The 20,252-nt window shown below is 43.9% G+C and overlaps 1 protein-coding gene across 1 annotated transcript in view; it reads right to left on the bottom strand.

The window, feature by feature from the left end:
- Positions 1-20,252, bottom strand: part of LOC137414361 (cadherin-13-like) — a 98,622-nt gene that overhangs the window by 20,849 nt on the left and 57,521 nt on the right. Inside the window, exons 7-10 of the mRNA XM_068099872.2 lie at positions 19,297-19,472; positions 5,996-6,130; positions 4,392-4,571; positions 2,097-2,338 (exon numbers count right to left, since the gene is read on the bottom strand). Of these exons, the coding sequence (XP_067955973.2) occupies positions 2,097-2,338; positions 4,392-4,571; positions 5,996-6,130; positions 19,297-19,472 (733 nt within the window). The remainder of the gene's footprint in view (positions 1-2,096; positions 2,339-4,391; positions 4,572-5,995; positions 6,131-19,296; positions 19,473-20,252) is intronic.

The raw sequence follows: 20,252 nt of genomic DNA, 5'->3' as shown, positions 1-20,252 counted from the left end.
CATGCATGCTCAAGGAAGGGATGACTATCATGCATGCTCAAGGAAGGGATGACTATCATGGATGCTCAAGGAAGGGATGACTATCATGGATGCTCAAGGAAGGGATGACTATCATGGATGTTCAAGGAAGGGATGACAATCATGGATGCTCAAGGAAGGGATGACTATCATGGATGCTCAAGGAAGGGATGACTATCATGGATGCTCAAGGAAAGGATGACTATCATGGATGCTCAAGGAAGGGATGACTATCATGGATGCTCAAGGAAGGGATGACTATCATGGATGTTCAAGGAAGGGATGACTATCATGGATGCTCAAGGAAGGGATGACTATCATGGATGCTCAAGGAAGGGATGACTATCATGCATGCTCAAGGAATGGATGACTATCATGGATGCTCAAGGAAGGGATGACAATCATGGATGCTCAAGGAAGGGATGACTATCATGGATGCTCAAGGAAGGGATGACAATCATGGATGCTCAAGGAAGGGATGACTATCATGCATGCTCAAGGAAGGGATGACTATCATGGATGCTCAAGGAAGGGATGACTATCATGCATGCTCAAGGAAGGGATGACTATCATGGATGCTCAAGGAAGGGATGACTATCATGCATGCTCAAGGAAGGGATGACTATCATGGATGCTCAAGGAAGGGATGACAATCATGGATGCTCAAGGAAGGGATGACTATCATGCATGCTCAAGGAAGGGATGACTATCATGCATGCTCAAGGAAGGGACGTCACACAAGCATGCTCAAGGAAGGGATGACTATCATGGATGCTCAAGGAAGGGATGACTATCATGCATGCTCAAGGAAGGGATGACTATCATGGATGCTCAAGGAAGGGATGACTATCATGGATGCTCAAGGAAGGGATGACTATCATGGATGTTCAAGGAAGGGATGACAATCATGGATGCTCAAGGAAGGGATGACTATCATGGATGCTCAAGGAAGGGATGACTATCATGGATGCTCAAGGAAAGGATGACTATCATGGATGCTCAAGGAAGGGATGACTATCATGGATGCTCAAGGAAGGGATGACTATCATGGATGTTCAAGGAAGGGATGACTATCATGGATGCTCAAGGAAGGGATGACTATCATGGATGCTCAAGGAAGGGATGACTATCATGGATGCTCAAGGAAGGGATGACTATCATGCATGCTCAAGGAAGGGATGACTATCATGGATGCTCAAGGAAGGGATGACTATCATGGATGCTCAAGGAAGGGATGACTATCATGGATGCTCAAGGAAGGGATGACAATCATGGATGCTCAAGGAAGGGATGACTATCATGCATGCTCAAGGAAGGGATGACTATCATGCATGCTCAAGGAAGGGACGTCACACAAGCATGCTCAAGGAAGGGATGACTATCATGGATGCTCAAGGAAGGGATGACTATCATGGATGCTCAAGGAAGGGATGACAATCATGGATGCTCAAGGAAGGGATGACTATCATGCATGCTCAAGGAAGGGATGACTATCATGCATGCTCAAGGAAGGGACGTCACACAAGCATGCTCAAGGAAGGGATGACTATCATGGATGCTCAAGGAAGGGATGACTATCATGGATGCTCAAGGAAGGGATGACTATCATGCATGCTCAAGGAAGGGATGACTATCATGGATGCTCAAGGAAGGGATGACTATCATGCATGCTCAAGGAAGGGATGACTATCATGGATGCTCAAGGAAGGGACGCCTGTCATGCATGCTCAAGGAAGGGATGACTATCATGCATGCTCAAGGAAGGGATGACTATCATGGATGCTCAAGGAAGGGACGTCGCACAAGCATGCTTGAGAATAGGAGACATTGCATTCAATGTCCGCACAAACACATTGGAGGTGGGTTCAAATATAAATTGACTCAACAAAATGACCACGGGGTTCTACTCGTGTTCCTGCATGTAGCTTTTGCTTTTTCCAAATCGTTTTCCTGCATTTCCATCGCACTATTCTCATGCTATTTTATTTCTAAGGCAATGTCGTTAAGAATCAGCACGAAAGTGTGAAGATTGTGTTCATGAAAACAATCTCCCTCTTCTCCCCCTCTCATAAACTCACGAGATGTTCTGTTGTTGAGCCGTGTCGGGATCCTTAGCACTCAGCTTGGTTATAAAGGTCTTCACCGACACACTTTCATTCCTAACCACCACCAGCAGTTTGGGTGAAAACACCGGCGGTTCATTCTTGTCCGCCACACGGATGGACACTGTGGCGGTGGATGGAAGGATGTCGGATGCTATTTCTTCGTTATTCAACGAGACAATGAGGAAGTGTGAAGAATTCCTCTCGTAATCCAGAGGCTAAGGGAAGGGAAGGTTTGTGATGGGGATGGTGGATCAAGAGGAATATGGATTGTATAATGCAGCCAGTGGTGGTTTCTGGGGTTTGTGGCACTGCAATTGATTTGCTGAGACGTGATGGGGTTTTATTGAGGAGGTTAAAAAAAACATGAGGATTAAGAGGTGCAACAGATGGACAGAATTGGAGAAGTTAAATGACGGTGTTTCTAAGGAGTCGACACAGAAGAGCAATGGTGAGAAAAGGTGAATGATCTAATAAGGCTTTACCAGACACTTTGATGTTCACCACTTCATCCTGTTACCTTTCCACTTTCTTCACACTTCTTATTGCTTAAAGTGCCTTCGGAAAGTATTCACACCCCTTGGCTTTTTCACATTTTGTTGTGTTGCAGCCTGAATTTTAAATTTATTAAATTGGGATTGTTTGGCAGTGATCTAGACATAATACCCCATAACGTCAAAGTGGAAATGGTTTTTAGAACCCCTTTGCTATGACACTCCAAATTGAGCTCAGGTGCATCCAATTTCCTGTGATCATCCTTGAGATGTCTCTACAACTTAATTGGAGTTGACCTGTGGCCAATTCTATTGATTGGACATGATATTGAAAGAAACACACCTTTCGATATAAGGTCCCACAGTTGACAATGCATGTCAGAGATCAGAAACTCTACCATGAGGTCCAAAGAACTGTCCGTAGAACTCCAAGATAGAATTGTGAGGAGGCATAGATCAGGGGAAGGGTGTAAAACAATTTATAGAGTGTTGAGAGTTCCCAAGAGCACAGTGAGCTCCATCATTAGGAGATTGAAAGAATATGGAACTACTCAGACTCCTCCTAGAACTGGCCGTCCGACCAAACTGAGCAACCGGGGAAGAAGGACCTTGATCACGGAGGTGACCAAGAACCCAATGACCATTCTGATGGAACCACAGAGTTCTTTGGCTGAGATGGGAGAACCTACCAGAAGGACAGCAGTTTCTGCAGCACTTAACAAATCGAGGCTTTATGGGAGAGTGTCCAGATGGAAACTACTGCTGAGAAAAAGCCACGTGGCAGCACACCTGGAGCTTTTACAAAGGCATATGAAAGACTCCGAGAGCATCAGGCAATATATTCTGTGGTCCGATGAGACGAAAATTTAACTCTTTGGCTTGAATGCAAAGCGCGACGTCTGATGCAAACCGAGCACAGCTCATCACCCATCTAACACCATCCCTACCATGAAGCATGGTGGTGCCAGCATCATGCTATGGGGATGCTTTTCAGTGGTAGGGACTGGCAGACTTGTAAGGATAGAGGGAACAATGAATGGAGCCAAATACAGGCAAATCCTTGAGGAGAACCTGCTTCAGAGCGCAAAAGACATAAGACTGTGGTGAAGATTTATGTTCCAGCAGGACAATGACCCCAAGGATAGAGCCAAAGCAACACTGGAAAGGCTTCAGAACAGGAATGTGAAAGTCCTTGAGTGGCCCAGCCAAAGCCCAGACTTGAATCAAATTGAGAATCTGTGGAAAGACCTGAAGATTGCTGTTCACCGACGCTCCCCATCCAACTTCATGGAGGTTGAGCAAATCTGCAAGGAAGAATGGGAGAAACTTCCCAAATCCAGATGTGCAAAGCTGATACAGACATACCCAATAAGACTCAAAGCTCTAATCACTGCCAGAGATGCTTCTGCAAAGTATTGACTCAGGGGGTTGAATACTTATGTAAATTAGATATTTCTGTATTTAATTTTTAATTGTTTTGCTAAAATTTCTTTAAGAAAATTCCACTTTGACATTATGGGGTATTATGTGGTTGACCTCACCCCTTATAAAGGGAAAATTAGAACAATGACAAAAAAATCTCAATTTAATCCATTTTAAATTCAGGCTGTAACAACAAAATGTGAAAAAAGTCAAGGGGTGTGAATACTTTCTGAATGCACTGTACTCTACTACTCACCCCACCACTCATTGCTCATGCCACTCAATATTTACTCGACCAAACCAATCACACATTCGGTACATGTCTCTAACATCAGGGTACGGAAATGCAACACACCTCCAGCAACGTAACCATGCCATGGTTCGTGGACGGATCTGTGTTGACGGTGGCATTCTTCAAGTCTGTGTTCAGTATGGTGAAGACCGCAAGCCACGTGGGCTTTTGTTCTTCATCAGCATCACTCACCGTAATGTTGTACACCACGCCTGTGAGTCCCTCGGGGACCTCAACTGTCATCTAAATGAACAGAGCACAACATCCAAATCAAGGCAAACATCAGTGAGCTTGTACACTCTCTGTGGTACTCGTCATTATTATTACATTTATACCACACTCATGATTGTTAGCCTGTGTAATGGCCAAATACATGGCTGTCAGCCAAAATGGTACGAAGACAAGGTCTTCTGAATGGAGTGGAGGCCTCCGCCTTGATAAAGTAAGATAGATTTCTGCAGAATCTCCCGCGGAATCTCCCGCGATGCAGCTATCTCTGAGGGCCTTTCAATCACTCACCGCAGGCAGGTAGGTGGTCTTTCTGTCTTCTACCGACTCCTCTCCGGCCTTGCACCCCCAGCTCTCTCTGTGCTCTGTCCCCCAAATATTCCTACAGGTCGCACAAGATCTGCCAGCAACCCTCTGATGGTTAAACTTCCGAAATCTCGGCTCTCTGCTCACCTTCACTCTTTCATTCCTCTTTTCTCCCGCCTGTGGAACAAACTCCCTCACTCCCTTCAATCCCACTCCTCCCTCCAGGTCTTTAAAACAGCTGTTCACCACCATCTCTTATCTTCCCCCATCCAAAACCTTGATCTTTTCTACCCCCGCTAATTCACCCCAGATCCACCTTGTTTGAAATTCCAACTTCTTTCCTGGAAGTCCTGGCAGTGTCCATATGTTTTATACCTCTCCCACCGCCCCCTTCCCATGCCCCCCCCCCCCCAAAGCCCTCGCCCTCTCTCAGATCTCTCGATGTCTCCATGTCTCTCGGTCCCTGCTCTCAAATGTTGTGTTTGTGTCCTTCCCCCTCTCTCCCCATCTTGTCTACCGCTCCCGATGTTATATGTTTTATGTGTCGGTTTGTCTTTCTGTGTGATTAATGTTCGCTCTTTCACGAGCCTCGATCTTGTATACAAAAACAACAACAAAAAAAAAAAAAAGAAGATAGAGATGTATATGCTGAGTGGGCTGATGGGTATCACTCTGAATGAAAGGTATCAGGAGGCAGACAGGTGTAAGGGACATTCGTGAACAGGCATGAGAGGCATGTTTGTGTTGGTATGGGAGTATGGTTCAGGAGGGACGAGGGAATGTGCTCAGGCAGATCTTTGATATGGATGCAGTTGGCAGGAGGAGGAGGAGGAAGAGGAGGAAAAAAATTAAGGTCGGGAGGAACATGAAAGGTTGGACTGTCGAGAGAGGATGCTCAGGATAGAAAGGTGTGGAGAGAGAAAACTTGTGTGGTGGACTACACAATATCATGGGATGAATTTGGCCCAATGAAACACTCACGTTGTAAAACTTACCAATTAGGAAGTGTACCTGTGATATGCAGACGATCGTTTTCTACAGAACAAATTTTAATTATTAAGTAAATAAAGCCATCAGCAGTATGCAGGGCAAATTGCATTCAAGGTTTTCCACATAGCAAGTACCACACACACCTGGGTGCTGTCGAATATGGGAGGATTGTCGTTTCTGTCACCGATGGAGATGGTGGCCGTAGCAGTTTCACTCCGGCCTCCAGGCTTCCCCGCCATGTCTGTAGCTTGGATCACCAGAGTGTAATTGGGAATGGTCTGCAACGACACAGGGAAGCTTATGGGGGGTCCAGCCACGAGAAGATCACGAGTTATTTCCATTCCGAACCCAGAATTCTCTACTCATTCCATTAAAATCCAGAATGCTCTACTCATTCCATTCCGATCCGATCCAGAATGTTCTACTCATTCCATTCCGATCCAGAATGTTCTACTCATTCCATTCCGATCCAGAATGCTCTACTCATTCCAGAATCCAGAATGCTCTACTCATTCCAGAATCCAGAATGCTCTACTCATTCCATTCCGATCCAAAATGCTCTAATCATTCCATTCCGATCCAGAATGCTCTACTCATTCCATTCCGATCCGATCCGGAATGCTCTACTCATTCCATTCCGATCCAGAATGCTCTACTCATTCCAGAATCCAGAATGCTCTACTCATTCCAGAATCCAGAATGCTCTAATCATTCCATTCCGATCCAGAATGCTCTAATCATTCCATTCCGATCCAGAATGCTCTACTCATTCCATTCCGATCCGATCCGGAATTCTCTACTCATTCCATTCTGATCGATCCAGAATGTTCTACTCATTCCATTCCGATCCAGAATGCTCTACTCATTCCAGAATCCAGAATGCTCTACTCATTCCAGAATCCAGAATGCTCTACTCATTCCAGAATCCAGAATGCTCTACTCATTCCATTCCGATCCAGAATGCTCTAATCATTCCATTCCGATCCAGAATGCTCTACTCATTCCATTCCGATCTGATCCGGAATGCTCTACTCATTCCATTCTGATCGATCCAGAATGTTCTACTCATTCCATTCCGATCCAGAATGCTCTACTCATTCCAGAATCTAGAATGCTCTACTCATTCCAGAATCCAGAATGCTCTACTCATTCCATTCCGATCCAGAATGCTCTAATCATTCCATTCCGATCCAGAATGCTCTACTCATTCCATTCCGATCCGATCCGGAATGCTCTACTCATTCCATTCTGATCGATCCAGAATGTTCTACTCATTCCATTCCGATCCAGAATGCTCTACTCATTCCATTCCGATCCGATCCGGAATGCTCTACTCATTCCATTCTGATCGATCCAGAATGTTCTACTCATTCCAGAATCCAGAATGCTCTACTCATTCCATTCCGAACCAGAATGATCCAGAATGGTCTACTCATTCCATTCCGATCCAGAATGCTCTACTCATTCCATTCCGATCCGATCCGGAATGCTCTACTCATTCCATTCTGATCGATCCAGAATGTTCTACTCATTCCATTCCGATCCAGAATGCTCTACTCATTCCAGAATCCAGAATGCTCTACTCATTCCAGAATCCAGAATGCTCTACTCATTCCAGAATCCAGAATGCTCTACTCATTCCAGAATCCAGAATGCTCTACTCATTCCAGAATCCAGAATGCTCTACTCATTCCAGAATCCAGAATGCTCTACTCATTCCAGAATCCAGAATGCTCTACTCATTCCATTCCGATCCAGAATGCTCTAATCATTCCATTCCGATCCAGAATGCTCTACTCATTCCATTCCGATCCAATCCGGAATGCTCTACTCATTCCATTCTGATCGATCCAGAATGTTCTACTCATTCCATTCCGATCCAGAATGCTCTACTCATTCCAGAATGCTCTACTCATTCCAGAATCCAGAATGCTCTACTCATTCCAGAATCCAGAATGCTCTACTCATTCCATTCCGATCCAGAATGCTCTAATCATTCCATTCCGATCCAGAATGCTCTACTCATTCCATTCCGATCCAGAATGCTCTACTCATTCCATTCCGATCCAATCCGGAATGCTCTATTCATTCCATTCTGATCGATCCAGAATTGTCTACTCATTCCAGAATCCAGAATGCTCTACTCATTCCATTCCGATCCAGAATGATCCAGAATGGTCTACTCATTCCATTCCGATCCAGAATGCGCTACTCATTCCATTCCGATCCGATCCGGAATGCTCTACTCATTCCATTCTGATCGATCCAGAATGTTCTACTCATTCCAGAATCCAGAATGCACTACTCATTCCATCCCGATCCAGAATGATCCACAATGCTCTACCCAAGAAGGCTCGAATTATGGACTTGACATTGTAATCCCAGTTATCCGTACTAAATCCACCAATCATAGCATTGTTTACTTGCTTACACAATGATCAGATCTAATAATCTCAGTTTTGGCATCTGGGCTCCATTTATTACATCCCCCACCGAAGGTGGAGGAAGGTCATCTTTTCACCTCTGTCTGTCTGTTTGTTCTACGAGCAGGATAACTCTTAAATTATGGATGGATTCGGAGGAAGCTTGGTGGACAGGTTGGGTGTGTAACAAAGACGAATTCATTCGATTTTGGTGAAGATCCGGTCTGGATCCGAAACATTTTAAGTGATTCTTCATCATTGAGAGATAGGCAAAAATTATATATAGCAGGATATCTCAAAAAGGTGTGGACTGGTGGGTGTGTAATAAAGATGGTATTGCATTTGGAACAGTTTGTTGGTTACCTGGCAAAAAAAAAAAAAAACTTGACAAGTATGTTGATCACTACGGCTTGTGTGTTTGTCTGTCCACTCACTTATACTTGCCTACAGCTCACAATTATAAAATGATCTTCACGAAACTTCACCAAATGGTAGAGTTGGTGGTCCGACAAAATCCCTCTTTATTTTTGAAGTCAAAAGGTCAACATAGGCCAAAGGTCAACCACTTTTTCAGATTTCTAAAATCCTCAATTTTCATCCGATTGACTTGAAATTTGAATATGATTTTTATATCAGCAAAGTGATTTACATACCAGCTAACTAACTATATTTGAGGTCAACATAGGCCAAAGTTCTATAATTGTTAATTTTCATTCGATGAACTTAAACTTTGAAGAAGATTTGCATATCAGGTCACTGAATTCAACCACCAATTACTTGTGAGGTCAAAAGGATGCTCTACTGAGTGACATTTTACTTTGTTCTCTTTTGCCAAGTGTCGCTCTATGAGTGATTTTTCATTTGTCTGTCTGTTTGTCCGCACAAAACGTGGGTATGCTTTTCTCTGCAACAGTTTTTCTGTTTGACACGAAATTTTTACATTGAAGGACCTCCTCCTGTAGAATTTTTCAATGAAAATTATGACGTCATATGTTAAGAGGTACGGGCGTCATGTTGAGAAAACCAAAATAATTTGCAACTCTATATCTCCGAAACCACTCCATGGTAAAAAATGAAACATGGCTCGTTGTGAAGTACTCCCCATGGGGAACAACATATATTCACGACGATGCCATCGGTCCCTTTATTATGACGTCAAAATCACACAAATAGAAAGCTTGATCCGATCAGTTTGAAATTTGTTGAGCGTGATCTACACAAACATTGTATGGGAGAATTACATTGATGACGTCATCGGTCACGTGGTTCGGTAGCCATATTGGATTGAACATAAATCTACATCATCAATAAACCACACAGACACGTCCTGGCGAGAGTCTGCAATGTCTGATTGCTCTTTCTTGTTTCCATTGTGTATGAAATCATGGTGGGTATCTGTACTGTTATTGAAGATTAGATCCCCACAAAGTTCTGTGGGTATCAACACCTTATCAGGTATCCATAAGAAATGATACATAGACTGCACAGGAACAAAACTAATTCAGTCTGGCTTTGTAAGTTAATTATGGGTTACAAACCATGGCCACTGCGGTGTGCATACGGACATGCTCTCGGATGTTTTTCCTCACACAGGGAGTGGTGATGTGGGATGGAGGGAGATTTTATTTTATTTTTATTTTATTTTTTTTGTATGCAAGATCGAGGCTCGTGTAAGAGCTAACATCAATCACAAAAAAAACCCAAAAAAAAAACCGGACAAACAAAACAGACAATCAAGGGAGCGGGAGACAAGATTGGGAGAGAGAGGGAAGCACACAAGTACAACAGCAGAAAACAGGGACATTGGGAGATCTGTGGGAGGGAGAGGGCTTGGGGGGAGGAGGCATGGGGAGACAGAGGGGGGGGGGTGGGAGGAAAGGTATAAAACACATGGACACTGCTAGAACTTCCAGGAAAGAAAGAAGTCGGGATTTCAAAAAAAGTGGATCTGGGGTGAATTAACGGGAGTAGAAAAGATCAAGGTTTTGGATCGAGGAAGACAAGAGATGGTGGTGAACAGCTGTTTTAAAGACGATTTATACCACATGTACGATATGAAATAATACACACAAGCTACCATCTGTTAGCAAAAACAAAACATCAAACTCATTATCATTAGTTTTAGCTATCGCCACCTGATCCTGAGCCAAATTACACTTTTCTTTAATGGCCACTGCAAAAGCCCATATAAACGGTTAAATCATCAACGACAGCTGTTCCGCTGTGACGTCCTTAAAAGGGGTTGTTGGATTTAATTGTTGGTTGTTGGATTTTAAAAACAACAACAAAAAAACCATGTGACGATCGAAACAAGATCACTGTCACCTGGTAGTTTGTGCGAGGTATACATTAGCATTACAACCACGCTCAATAAATCGCCTTTGTGATCCGTGTCTGTGTCCCAGAAACACACCAGATGGGCTGCTTCCACCTCCTCGATGAATTAATCAAAACAGACTCATCCATTGTAATTCAACCAGCTAAGGCAAACCACATTCGTCATCTTGACTGGTATTCAATGACAACCCCAAGAGACACACTGGCAGACGCAGACGTACATTAAACATGTTTCAAATAAGGGATATTATCCAGAAGGAAACTTAGACAAAGGAAGAGGCCATTTGGCCAATAATCTCTGTGTGGTCAACATTTTGTGGCCCTGATGATTTTTTCTATTTCGTCTGCGGAGACGGTTCTTTGAGCTGTCTAGTTTCGGTGAGATTACAGACCCAACTATAAACCGTCCAACTGCTGCTTTTGCAGGCAAGTTCTCTTTCCGTCCCTTTATTTTTAAAATATGAAATGCAAACCCACACGAGATATGCTGACTTTGAAAGAGTTGTATCAACCCTTGGGATTGATGTGTGGAGAGAATCGTGTGGACTTCAAGCACTAGCTGAGTACATTCACTGGTCGTGAACTGAACACCATCAGGATGATCTTAGTCAACTCAATGAACCCTTGTCAGTTTCTTCAGGACCATTCACGCAGCTTGAAGTATTCATTTGTCTACTCAAGGCTCCAATAAACTTACTGATGGGACTTAACTGTGTTTGCTAGGTTTCTATGCCGAAGGGGGAAGTTTCCGCTGCATCAATATGTTCATGGTGCGAGGCAGGGGCGCCGGCCCAAAGGGGAGAGCACTACTCCATTGAGCTGTGAATGAAGGCCTTGTAGTAGAGTGAGGAAGTTTGTTCCAGAGGCAGGAGAAAAGAGGAATGAAAAAGTGAAGGTGAGCAGAGAGCCTAGATTTTGGCAGTTTAACCATAAGAGGGTTGCAGGCAGATCTTGTGCGACCTGTAGGATATTTGGGGAACAGAGCACAGATAGAGCCGGGGAAGCAAGGCCGGAGAGGAGTCGGTAGAAGACAGAAAGACCACCAACCTGCCTGCGGTGAGTGAGTGAAAGGCCCTCGGAGTTAGCTTCATTGTGGGAGATTCGAATGATTCTGAAAATGATTTAACAATACTTTGCCTCTGAATTCGTCCCGATCACACATAATATTTTTACTGTGTCTGCCTGTCTGGTCGGAAGTCAAACAAAATCGAAAATCATTCCAACCAGGAAAGTTACTGTCTCTAAGGATGTCATAAAGAACACAAACAACAGGCATGAAAAACTAATGTAATGTGTTAAATAAGGTGGTGTAAAAGACGCCGCATCAACGGCCGTAAACCTCCAAAAAAACATTTCTACAACCTTTAAAATCTTTCTTTTATTTCAGTTGAACTATATACTTGAACACTTCTCCTCCTCCTCCTCCTCTTCCCTGTATAAGGGGTGAAGTCCAATGGCACCGAGCTCCTGCCCTGCCTTCACCACGAGTTCCTCCAAGTCCCTCTGTCCTCAGCCAACTCTCTCCCTTCTCTACAACCACCCCCCCCCCCCCCCCCCCCCCACCTTAACACGAGAACACAAATCGACTTTTTGGCACTATCGAAACCCTTCTGTTTAAGAGTACTTGTCCAAAATATTAAGGAATTTTACTTCATCGCGACCAATCAAATTTGCTGCTCGCAGGCCCCGCCCATGTCCTTGTTTCTCAAATTTCTCGCAGGGCTAAGGTGTTCTCTGAACTCTCTAGTTTGCCACATTTTACCTATTCGTTAGCTTTTTGGCCAATTTTCTGCCGTTACCTGTGAGTCAAGTGCATTTTAAAAATAAACTTTGCTCATTTCACCTGTCTATCATGCCCAAAACTGAAGTTTACATATTGTACCACCTGAAAAATGTAATCATGAAACATAATAATCCAGCTTTGCATCCTTTCCGCCAGATAGTACCGACGACCTTATTTTGTCGGTTGAACCCACAGACCAAGGTGCTCAAACGAGAACACGAAATAGAAAAAATAAAACTGCACTTTACTTCTTTATGTATCCCATGTACTGGTGCTAAATCATGTATCGTGACATTTGCTTGTATGTACTCAAATATTGACACTCAATTATACGTGCATCCATATCTTGTATTGAATAATATTGCTGTGGCTTTGGGCGTCTGAGAAAGATCCTCACATAGTTAGAGCTAGTTATTTCATAGTATATTGCTTAGTTAAGTGTCCGATGTATACAGTCACGTGAAAAAGTAAGTACACCCCATGTAAAGTTTTGACTTTTTCAACATATTTCAACATACAGCTATTTGATCTTCATTTCAACAATATTGATAGATAAAGGTGATATAATATAACAAATATCATGAAACATTTACATTTTGTAGTCCATTGTATAATTTAAATAAACATAAATGCAAATTTCGCATGTGGAAAAACTAAGTACACCCCATGAAATGTTTTTTTAAATCTTTTTAACATATGTGGACATATCAATATTTGCTCTTCATGTAAACAGTATCTATAGATAAAGGTGATCTAATTGAACAAAACACAATGAAAAATTGACTTTGCAATAATTTATTCAACATACAAATTAACAGAGATGCCATTTCCTTCTGTGGAAACATGAAGTACACCCTTGGCTCTAATAGGTGGTATTGCCCCCTGTGGCAGAAACAACCTCAAGTAGACGTTTCTTATAACTGTCTACCAGTCTCTGACATCGACTGGGAGAAATTTTTGCCCACTCCTCCATGCAGAATTCTTTCAGCTGTGCGATGTTTGAGGGGTTTCTTGCATGCACAGCTCGTTTCAAATCCCCCCACAACATCTCGATGGGATTTAGATCCTGGCTATGACTTGGCCATTCCAGAACCCTCCATTTCTTTCTTTTCAGCCATTCCTTGGTGGATTTACTGGTATGTTTAGGGGCATTGTCATGTTGCAAGGTCCACCTTCGGTTGAGCTTCAACTTTCCGACAGATGGCCTCACATTATCCTCAAGCACCCTCTGGTACAATGAAGGATTCATAGTGGATAATATGATGGTGAGCTGCCCAGGCCCTGATGCAGCAAAGCTGCCCCAAACCATAATATTTCCACCACCATGCATTACAGTTGGTATCAAGTTCTTGTGGTCAAATGCTGTCTATGGTTTTCGCCAAACATGTCTTCTGGTACTGTGGCCAAATAGCTCTACCTTTGACTCATCTGTCCAGAGCACATTGTTTCAGAAGCGCTGGTCTTTGCCGAGGTGTTCATTGGCAAACTTTAGTCTTGCCCTGATGTTCTTTCTGGACAGCAAAGGTTTCCTCCTGGCACACCTCCCATGTAGATCAAATTTGTGCAGCCTCTTTATAATGGTAGACTCGTGCACTTTGACATCAACAGTGGCAAGAGCTACCTGTAGGTCCCGTGATGACATTCTGGGGTTCTTAGAGACTTCTTTCAGCATCTTGCGGTCTGCTCTCGGGCTGCACTTGCTGGGGCGGCCTGGCCTGAACAAGTTGGCAGTGGTTTGGAATCTTCTCCACTTGTAGATGATCTTCCGGACAGTCGAATGATTGATTTCAAATTGTTTGGAGATCTTTTTAAATCCCGTCCCAGACTCGTAGGCATCTATAACCTTCTTTCTAAAGGCATCAGAGAGCTCTTTTGATCTAGGCATGGTGACGCCGCACACTTCAACAACAAAGAGCAAACCAAACTAAATGTCTGAGGTTTAAATAAGACAGGTTCCCCCAAGATCCTCTCTAACGATGTTCTAAACATTTGCACCTGAGCTGGTGCACCTGATTCTAATTTTAGGTATTTGAAGTAGTGATGAATGTAGGGGTGTACTTACTTTTTCCAGATGCGAAATTTGCATTTATGTTTATTTAAATTATACAATGGACTACAAAATGTAAATGTTTCATGATATTTGTTATATTATATCACCTTTATCTATCAATATTGTTGAAATGAAGATCAAATAGCTGTATGTTGAAATATGTTGAAAAAGTCAAAACTTTACATGGGCTGTACTTACTTTTTCACATGACTGTATGTGGTTGTATATGCGTTGCGTATGAATTAGATAGATGGGTTTCCCCCCCCTATCCATATTGTGTTTCTAACACCTACAACAGCCCAATGTGTTAAATGTTCTTTCCTGCAGCTGTTTTTTTCCCTCCAACCTCTGTGGGAACCGTCCGCAATTCGGCATCTTTTCAGGTCCAATGCTGGGTCAACAATGATGCAAGCCCACCATAGCTAGAACCAATCGATTAGCGAGCGCAAATCAAAATCACGCCACATACAGGACAAATTCATCAGATCAGAAAGTGTTCAAGTCCCAAATTAACTAACCAATTGGGGCTGATTTAAGTGTAACACAGAACAGAAACGGGTAGAGTTGCAAAGGTGAGTACATCTTTATAAAATGCCCTATTTAACATCTTGCAAGCCTTGCTAGAGAGTGCATCCGGTTTCAGTCCTTCCGTGGTTTGTTCTTGTCATGAGCATCTGGTTTGGATCTTTTAAGAGCCGGCTTCTTCTGTTTTAGGTTCCCTTCTTCGCTGCCTGCCTGCCTTCCTGCATTATGTGGCATCCCAATGGATACATTCAGCAGATGGTGCCGCACTCGTGATGGTGTGCCATGCCGGCGTGGTCAAGCTGGGACCTGGGTGGGTCATGGTATGCAAGTTGCGGCTGTCGGTGTTTGGCACACTCCCCAGAGCATCAACTGAATAAACACCAGACTGCAAGGGTCCCATTCACCATGGTCACGGGGAATGCCCATGCCATCCAGTAGTCGTGGGCTTTGCAACTTGTGCAACCACCCAGAGGGACGTGCCAGTTACCCAGAACCATCGCACCATATTAGGTCCTCTTGTCTTCCCCAACTGTCTCTCCCTCTCTCCCTGTCAAAATGAAAGCGTCCTATATCATAAATGTTCTATGTAACAGTAAATATCCGATATTCTGAGGGTCGCAAGTGCCATGTAGAGTATTGGGAATGTTTGCTTGCTGTTGAATCAATTGCTAATGTACATACACTACATGGCCAAACGTATGCGGACACCCCTTCTAATTAGTGGATTTGGCTGTTTCAGCCACGCCCATTGCTGACAGGTATATATAATCAAGCACACAGCCATGCAATCTCCATAGACAAACATTAGCAGTAGAATGGGCCATACTGAGGAGCTCAGTGACTTTCAACGTGGCACCGTCATAGGATGCCACCTTTCCAACAAGTCAGTTCGTCAAATTTCTGCCCTGCTAGAGCTGCGCCATCAACTGTAAGTGCTGAATTTGTGAAGTGGAAACATCTAGGAGAAACAACAGCTCAGTTGCAAAGTGGTAGGCCACACAAGCTCACAGAACGGGGCTGCCGAGTGCTGAAGCGTGAAGCGTGTAAAAATAGTCTGTCCTTGGTTGCAACACTCACAACCGAGTTCCAAACTGCCTCTGGAAGCAACGTCAGCACAACAACTGTTCGTCGGGAGCTTCATGAAATGGGTTTTCATAGCCGAGCAGCCGCACACAAGCCCAAGATCACCATGCGCAATGCCAAGCATTGGCTGGAGTGGTGTAAAGCTCGCCGCCATTGGACTCTGGAGCAGTGGAAACGCGTTCTCTGGAATGGTGAATCACGCTTCACCATCCGGCAGTCCGATGGACGAATCTGGGTTTCGGCGGATGCCAGGAGAACGCTACCTGCCCGAATGCATAGTGCCAACTGTAAAGTTTGGTGGAGGAGGAATAATAGTGTGGGTCTGTTTTTCATGGTTCGGGCTAAGCCCCTTAGTTCCAGTGAAGGGAAATCTTAACGCTGCAGCATACATGACATTCTAGACGATTGTGTGCTTCCAACTTTGTGGCAACAGTTTGGGGAAGGCCGTTTACTGTTTCAGCATGACAATGCCACCGTGCACAAAGCGATGTCCATGCAGAAATGGTTTGTCAAGATCGGTGTGGAAGAACTTGACTGGCCTGCACAGAGCCCTGACCTCAACCCCATCGAACACCTTTGGGATCAATTGGAACGCTGACTGCGAGCCAGGCCTAATTGCCCAACATCACTACCAGACCTCACCAATGCTTTTGTGGCTGAATGAAAGCAAATCCCCGCAGCAATGTTCCAACATCTAGTGGAAAGCCTTCCCAGAAGAGTGGAGGCTGTTATAGCAGCAATTGGGGGGACCAACTCCATATTAATGCCCATGATTTTGGAATGAGATGTTCAACGAGCAAATATGGGTGTGATGTTCGGGCGTCCACATACCTTTGGCCATGTAGTGTATGTGATTGTGTAAATATGGATTGTGAAAATAAAACTGTTTTGTCTCTAACTGTGGTGCATTCTGTGAACCAAAGCGGTGGCATATGGTAGTGCGGAGGTTTATAGTACAAGTCATAGGTTAAAGTTCATCACGTGAGGAGGAACCTCGGCCTCATTAAATCACTGACAGCCGCGTGATGACTCAGCAGGTGTCTCGCTCGAACCCGGAAGGACAACAGACTCCACCGGGCAGTAGCGTGGCACACAAGCCCAAGCGCTTGCTCAGGAGAAGTGGGGTAGACTGGGGCTTCTGGTCACACGAACGTGACTCATGAATTCTGACCGGAGTTATCATGTATATTGCAGGTTACACAACACATTATTCACATAGAACCATTCCAATTGCTGACTTTGGAAATACAGTGCCTTCAGAAAGTATTCACACCCCTTGACTTTTTCATATTTTGTTATGTTACAGCATGAATTTAAAATGGTTTGAACTGAGATTTTTGTCACTCATCTATCCATAATACCACATAACGTCAAAGTGTAATTCTTTTTACAATATTTTATAAAAATAAAAATTAAAAAAAAGCTGGAAAGTTTTCAGTCAAGTAATCAACCCCTTTGCGATGACAGTCCAAATAGAGCTCAAGTGCATCCAATTTCCTTTGATCATCCTTCACATGTCTCCACCACCTGATTGGAGTCCACCTGTAGCCAATTCAACTGATTGGACATGATTTAGAAAGAAGCACACCTTTCTATATGAGGTCCCACAGTTGACAGCGCATGTCAGAGCAGAAACTCTACCATGGAGTCCAAGGAACTGTCCGGAGAACTCCAAGATAGAATTGTGAGGAGGCATAGATCTGGGGAACGGTAGAAAACAATTTCTAGAATGTTGAAAGTTCCCAAGAGCACAATGAGCTCCATCATTAGGAAATGGAAAGAATATGGAACCACCCAAATTCTTCCTAGAGCTGGCTGTCCAACCAAACTGAGCAACCGGGCAAGACGGACCTTGGTCAGGGAGGTGACGGAGAATCCAATCACCACTCTGACAGAACCGCAGAGTTCTTTGGCTGAGATGGGAGAACCTGCCGGAAAGACAACAGTCTCTGCAGCACTTCACAAATGTCGGCTTTATGGGAGAGTGGCCAGACGGAAGCCAGCCCTGAGAAAAAGGCACATGACTGCATGTCTGGAGTTTGAAAAAAGGCACGTGAAAGACTGAGAGCACGAGGCAAAATATTCTGTGGTCTGAAGAGATGAAAATTTAACTTTTTGGCCTGAATGTAAAGCGCTACGTCTGGCAGAAACCGAGCACAGCTCATCACCCATCTAACACCATCACTATCATGAAGCATGGTGGTGGTAGCATCATGCTATGGCAGTGCTTTTCAGTGGCAGAGACTGGGAGAGTTTTAAGGATGGAAAGAACAATGAATGGAGCCAAATTACAGGCAAATCATTGAGGAGAACCTGTTACAGAGTGCAAAAGATCTTAGACTGCGGCAAAGATTTACATTCCAACAGGACAATGACCCCAAGCATAGAACCAAAGCAACACTGGAATAGTTTCAGAACAAGAATGTGAAAGTCCTTGAGTGGCCCAGCCAAAGCCCAGACTTGAATCCCATTGAGAATCTGTGGAAATACGTGAAGATTGCTGTTCACCAACGCTCCCCACCCAAATTGACAGAGCTTCAGCAAATCTGCAAGGAAGAATGGGAGAAACTTCCCAAATCCTGATGTGCAAAGCTGATACAGACATACCCAAGAAGACACGAATCTGTAATCACTGCCAAAGGCGCTTCTACGAAGTATTGGCTCAGGGGGCCGAATACTTATATAAATGCGATATTTCGGTATTTCATTTTTTAATGATTTTGTAAAATTTTCGAAAAATAAATTCCACTTTGACATTATGTGATATTATGTGGAGATCAGTAACAAAAAAATTCTCAATTTAATCCATTTTACATTCAGGCTGATAGTACCCATTGTCCTTCACAATACATCAAAATGTGAAAAAGATCAAGGGGTATGAATACTTTCTGATGGCACTGTACCATGGAATATTGGGAGAGTGCACAATAAATACCACCCATATGGAGTGTGCCCATTAATATAATCCTCATGAACTCACAACCTTGATGTACTTAAAATGGAGCAATTATAAACTCCACTGCTATATGGAATGTTCTAGTTAAGGAGTCCTCACAAACTCCAGTGCTATATGGCGTGTGCACAATAATGGAACCATCACAAACTCAGTACTATATGGAGAGTGCCCATTAATAAAGCTCTTAGAAACTCCAGCGCAAGGTGCAATAGACATTCCCTCAAACATTAAAGCCAAAGACTGGTCTCTGTGGGTTCTGAGTCCTTCACCATGTTCTGCCATCTTACCTCCCGATCAAGGAGATTTGCTGACACAGCAGTGACGATGAAGCCAGAGTCCTCAATGTGGAACATCTTGTCTGAAGGAATTTTTGGTTGTTGTTGCACAATGCTGTAGCGGAGCTGTGCATGCTCTGTATTAGGATCATCACGATCCATCGCCGTCATTTGCATCACCGTGGTACCTGCACATGAGGTAGAATTTTTTCTTTTTTTAATCAATCTTACAAAATAGAGTACAATGTTTTTTTTGTATGCCAAGTCAAGGCTCGTGTAAGAGCTAACACATAAAACATATAATAAAGGGGACGGAAGACAGGAAGGGGAGAGAGAGGAAATCAGAACAACAGTGGAGAACAGGGACATCAGGAGATCTGTCGAAGGAAGAGGGCTGCGGCGGGGTACAAGGGATAAACAAGATGGACACTACAAGTACTTTCAGGAAAGAAAACGGAGTTTGAAAAAGGTGGATTTGGGATGTATTAACGGGGGTAGAAAAGATCAAGGTTTTGGATGGGGGAAGATAAGAGATGGTGGTGAACAGCTGTTTTGAAGACCTGGAGGGAGGAGTGGGATTGAAGAGAGTGTTGGAGTTTGTTCCAGAGGCGGGAGAAAAGAGGATTGATAGAGTGAAGGTGAGCAGAGAGCCTAGACTTTGGCAGTTTAACCATAAGTGGGTTGCAGGCAGATCTTGTGCGACCTGAAGGAATATTTGGGGGACAGAGCACAGATAGAGCTTGGGGAGCAAGGCCGGAGAGGAGTTGGTAGAAGACAGAAAGACCACCAACCTGCCTGCGGTGAGTGAGTGAAAGGCCATCAGAGTCAGCTTCATCGCGGGAGATTCCAATGATTATAAAATGTTTGGCTTCTACAGTGTGCAGCCGCGCTAGGTGTGAGACAGGAGCTCCAGCCCAGAGGGGAGAGCACTCGAGAGCAGCACTCCATCAAGCTGCGGATGAAAGCTT

This window comes from Myxine glutinosa, chromosome 9 (assembly GCF_964187855.1).
Source record: "Myxine glutinosa chromosome 9, kmMyxGlut1.1, whole genome shotgun sequence".
Lineage (NCBI taxonomy): Eukaryota > Metazoa > Chordata > Myxini > Myxiniformes > Myxinidae > Myxine > Myxine glutinosa.
Note: the sequence above shows the minus strand (reverse complement) of the source record. Positions and strands in the feature narration are given on the sequence as shown.